Raw genomic sequence first — 3,389 nt, forward strand, 5'->3', positions numbered from 1 at the left:
AAGTACAAAAACTCTAGAAAAAAAAAAAAAAAAAAAGCCTTAAAAAATGAAAAAAGAATATTTAAAATAGTATAAAAATGAAAACTAAGCTCACTCCCTTCCCTCTTCCCCTCAAAGGAAAGCAAAGCACCATCTCTCTCTCTCTCTCTCTCTCTCTCTCTCTCTCTCTCTAGAGTGAGTGTGTTTGTTTGGCCTTGTTTATCAACCAAATCTAGAGCAACCCATTTCGTTGTTCTTCCATTTTAAGGAAAATTTCATACGTCCCTTATTCTATTTTCACCATAAAGTTCAATGCTTTTGTGGCTACTCTTAATTCCCATTCATTCCTAATTTCATCACCACCCAATACCCATAACTTCTTATTCTTTTTCTTTCTTAGTTTTTTCATATATATTTACAACAAAACTTGCTCAATCACTTCATACCCTTTTCCATACTCACACTACTGAAACAACAAGGTATATCTAATCTTATATTACTTTTTTTCATCTTTCAATCCTCAAAAAGTTTTATTTTTTTTTAATATATTTTTGTAGTGTTTTGTTGTTGTTAATGATGATGTTTTTGTTGGTGTTTCTGTGTTTATTGATCTGTATATGATTTTGGAATTTGATACATGTTAAGATTGCTTAATCTGCTGATTTAATAATCTTATTTTAATCTTGTTTATAAATGATGCTTCTTGTGCAGAAAACAGAATTTGTTTGGAAAAAAAAAGTTTTTATTTTTTCCACTAAAAATGTTTATTTTTAATACCATTTTAAATTCTTGTGAGGAATAAGAAAGTTGCAGTGTTTGTTTTTTTTTCAGCTTTTTATTAATCATTCTTACATAAAAAAATTGTTACTTTTATTTGATGAAAATATTCTCCTTTGTGTTGTTATGTGTGGATTTCACTATGTTTTCTTTGTTATCTTACCTTGTTATCTGCTACTGCTACAAGCAAACATCAATGTTTGTTTCAAAATACAAAATCCTTTTTAAGGATCTTGTCTTCTTTATGGTTTGATTTTATAGCTAATACCAAATCAGTTCATGATCTTTACCTAGTAACACAATTTGTAGACCATATATTTTCTAATTTTGTAACAATTACTGTTATGTATCTTTCCCTTAACATCTTGACCTGTAAAGTACCTAAAAGGAAGATAGGTTATGGCTATAATTTCCCTTTATTCCTAATATTGGCCCTTTTTGTCAAATTCAGGTTTTGTATGATTTTCTTTTGCAAAGGAAAAAATTTGTAGGTACAGAATCTTCTTATATCAGGGTAAAATCAAATTACTGTGTCTTCGCTGTACTTTATCCTATTTACTATGTGCTGGAAAGTTTTCTGTTGTGTATTGTGCATTTTTTTGTTTCTCTTTATGGTCTTAATCCTCCGGTTTCCCGGGGGAAAGGTCTATGATAATCTAAATTTTGGTCTGGAGACAAGTAAAGTCTGACTATGATAATCTGAATTTTGGTCGGGAGATAAGTAAAGTCTGACTAAAGATTGTTGATCTTCTTTATGTTCTTCTTTATGAGAGTGTTTCTGCGTTTTGAACTCGCGTACTTCAGATTGATTTGATATTCTTTATGTTCTTGTTTATGAGAGTGTTTCTGCGTTTGAACTCGCGTACTTCAGATTTATTTGATATTCTTTATGTTCTACCAATGGTATTGTTTGTGTTTGAATTCTTTGATTTTCTTTACTATTGTGTTATTTTGTTTTACTAATTAGCCGACTCTTCTTTAAATGTGTTCATTAGGCCTTTACTTATGATTCTATAATGGCTGATGAAACATCATGGATCAGCCACTATGATGATGACACAAGAAAGGAGACTCAGGACATTGATTCATTATCTGAACCGGGCGAGGAAGTTGATAAAGATGGGACTGTTATTTCGCTTGATATAATGACTGACGATTTATTGGACCGTATCCTAGCGTATCTCCCGGTTGAAAGCATTTTCAGAGCAAGCAGTGTGAGTAAAAGATGGTTTTCAATTGTTACTTCTGAAAGCTTTTCATGGAACCCTTCCAATTCGCCACCACAGAAGCCTTGGTACTTTATGTTTACCAGCTCCGATGAACCAACTGGTTGTGCTTATGATCCGAACCTTCGGAAATGGTATTGCATTGAACTTCCCTTTATTGGAACTTCTAATTGGATCATTTCTTCATCGTATGGCTTAGTTTGCTTCATGGACAGCAGTCGCGTATTATACATGTGCAATCCAATTACCAAAAGATGTAAGAAGCTTCAAGAGCCTTATGGGTTGAGATTTTCCGATTATGGTGCATTAGCAATGTCTGTAGACAAGGAATCCCACAGTTATATCTTGGCAATTGTGAAATCAAAGCAAGTTCCTGAAAACTTTTCCCAATGGGATATCTCGATTCATGTTTACAAATCAGAGGAGGAAACCTGGGCAACGCCGCTAACTGAGGTTTTGATCGGGTGGAGAGGTGGAGAGGAGAGTGTGATATGCAATGGTGTGCTGTATTTTCTAGTTTACTTCACTGGTGGTGTTCCTTCAGAAAGCCGTCACGCGTTAGTCGCATATAATGTTTCTGGCCGTGCTTCTCAAGCTAGCTTGAGAAGGAGCTTTATTTCTGTACCTTGTTCTCTAACATGCGGCCGTCTAATGAATATGAAGGAGAAGCTTGTAATGGTGGGAGGAATTGGCAAACACGATCGACCAGACATAATCAAAGGAATTGGTATATGGGTTCTTCACGATAGGAAGTGGGAAGAGATTGTCCGAATGCCGCACAAATACTTCCAAGGCTTTGGAGAATTTGACGAGGTTTTCGCTAGCAGCGGAAAAGATGATCTAATCTATATTCAAAGTTATGGATCTCCTGCACTTCTCACATTTGACATGAAGGTTAAACAATGGAAATGGTCACAGAAATGTCCGGTAACAAAAAGGTTCCCTCTACAGCTTTTCTCTGGTTTTTGCTTTGAGCCTAGGCTTAAAATTGCTCCATAGTTTGTGATTCATAGAAATCAACCCTATTGACGATTGTGCCATGTTTTTTTCTATTTTTAATCCATTGTTCTTAAGCTGAAATTTAATATTATTTCTCTGTTATATGTTTCAACAGTTTATACAAAATGTACTTGCTGATAAATTATGGTTATTCATGGATTCTGAAATATTAGTATGACATTTGAAATGCAACAGTTATATATTTTCATTACAGTTTCTCATTCTATCAATGTTATGCATTCCAATGGGACCTGGATTCTATGCGGTCGAAAAATACTGCAGTCAGTAGCATCCGATCTTGATCAGATCGTCAGGATGTCATCTCAGAATTTTATATTAAATAGAAATACAAAACTGTCTTAAGATCTGTAATCAGATGGTTCTGACTTGCTAACTGCTAACTGCATA

At 34.2% G+C, this 3,389-nt stretch overlaps 1 protein-coding gene across 3 annotated transcripts; it reads left to right on the forward strand.

Annotated features, from left to right (window-relative positions):
* Window positions 1-3,168, forward strand: LOC123885372 (F-box/kelch-repeat protein At3g61590-like). 3 transcript variants are annotated; one of them, XM_045934649.1, is made up of 3 exons: window positions 1-458; window positions 1,208-1,270; window positions 1,752-3,168. In XM_045934649.1, the coding sequence occupies exon 3, from the start codon at window positions 1,773-1,775 to the stop codon at window positions 2,979-2,981; it is 1,209 nt and encodes a 402-aa protein (XP_045790605.1). In that variant the 5' UTR covers window positions 1-458; window positions 1,208-1,270; window positions 1,752-1,772; the 3' UTR covers window positions 2,982-3,168. The 3 variants fall into 3 exon arrangements, with proteins under 3 accessions (XP_045790605.1, XP_045790603.1, XP_045790606.1); XM_045934650.1 differs by having other exon boundaries at window positions 97-458; window positions 1,208-1,247; XM_045934647.1 differs by lacking the exon at window positions 1,208-1,270 and having other exon boundaries at window positions 85-458.
* Window positions 3,169-3,389: the final 221 nt, after the last annotated feature.

Source organism: Trifolium pratense, linkage group LG5 (genome assembly GCF_020283565.1).
Source record: "Trifolium pratense cultivar HEN17-A07 linkage group LG5, ARS_RC_1.1, whole genome shotgun sequence".
Taxonomy (NCBI): domain Eukaryota; kingdom Viridiplantae; phylum Streptophyta; class Magnoliopsida; order Fabales; family Fabaceae; genus Trifolium; species Trifolium pratense.

What these genes read in the sequence shown, in the direction of transcription:
- LOC123885372 (XM_045934649.1), top strand. Translation starts at nt 1,773, where the DNA reads ATGGCTGATGAAACATCATGGATCAGCCACTATGATGATGACACAAGA.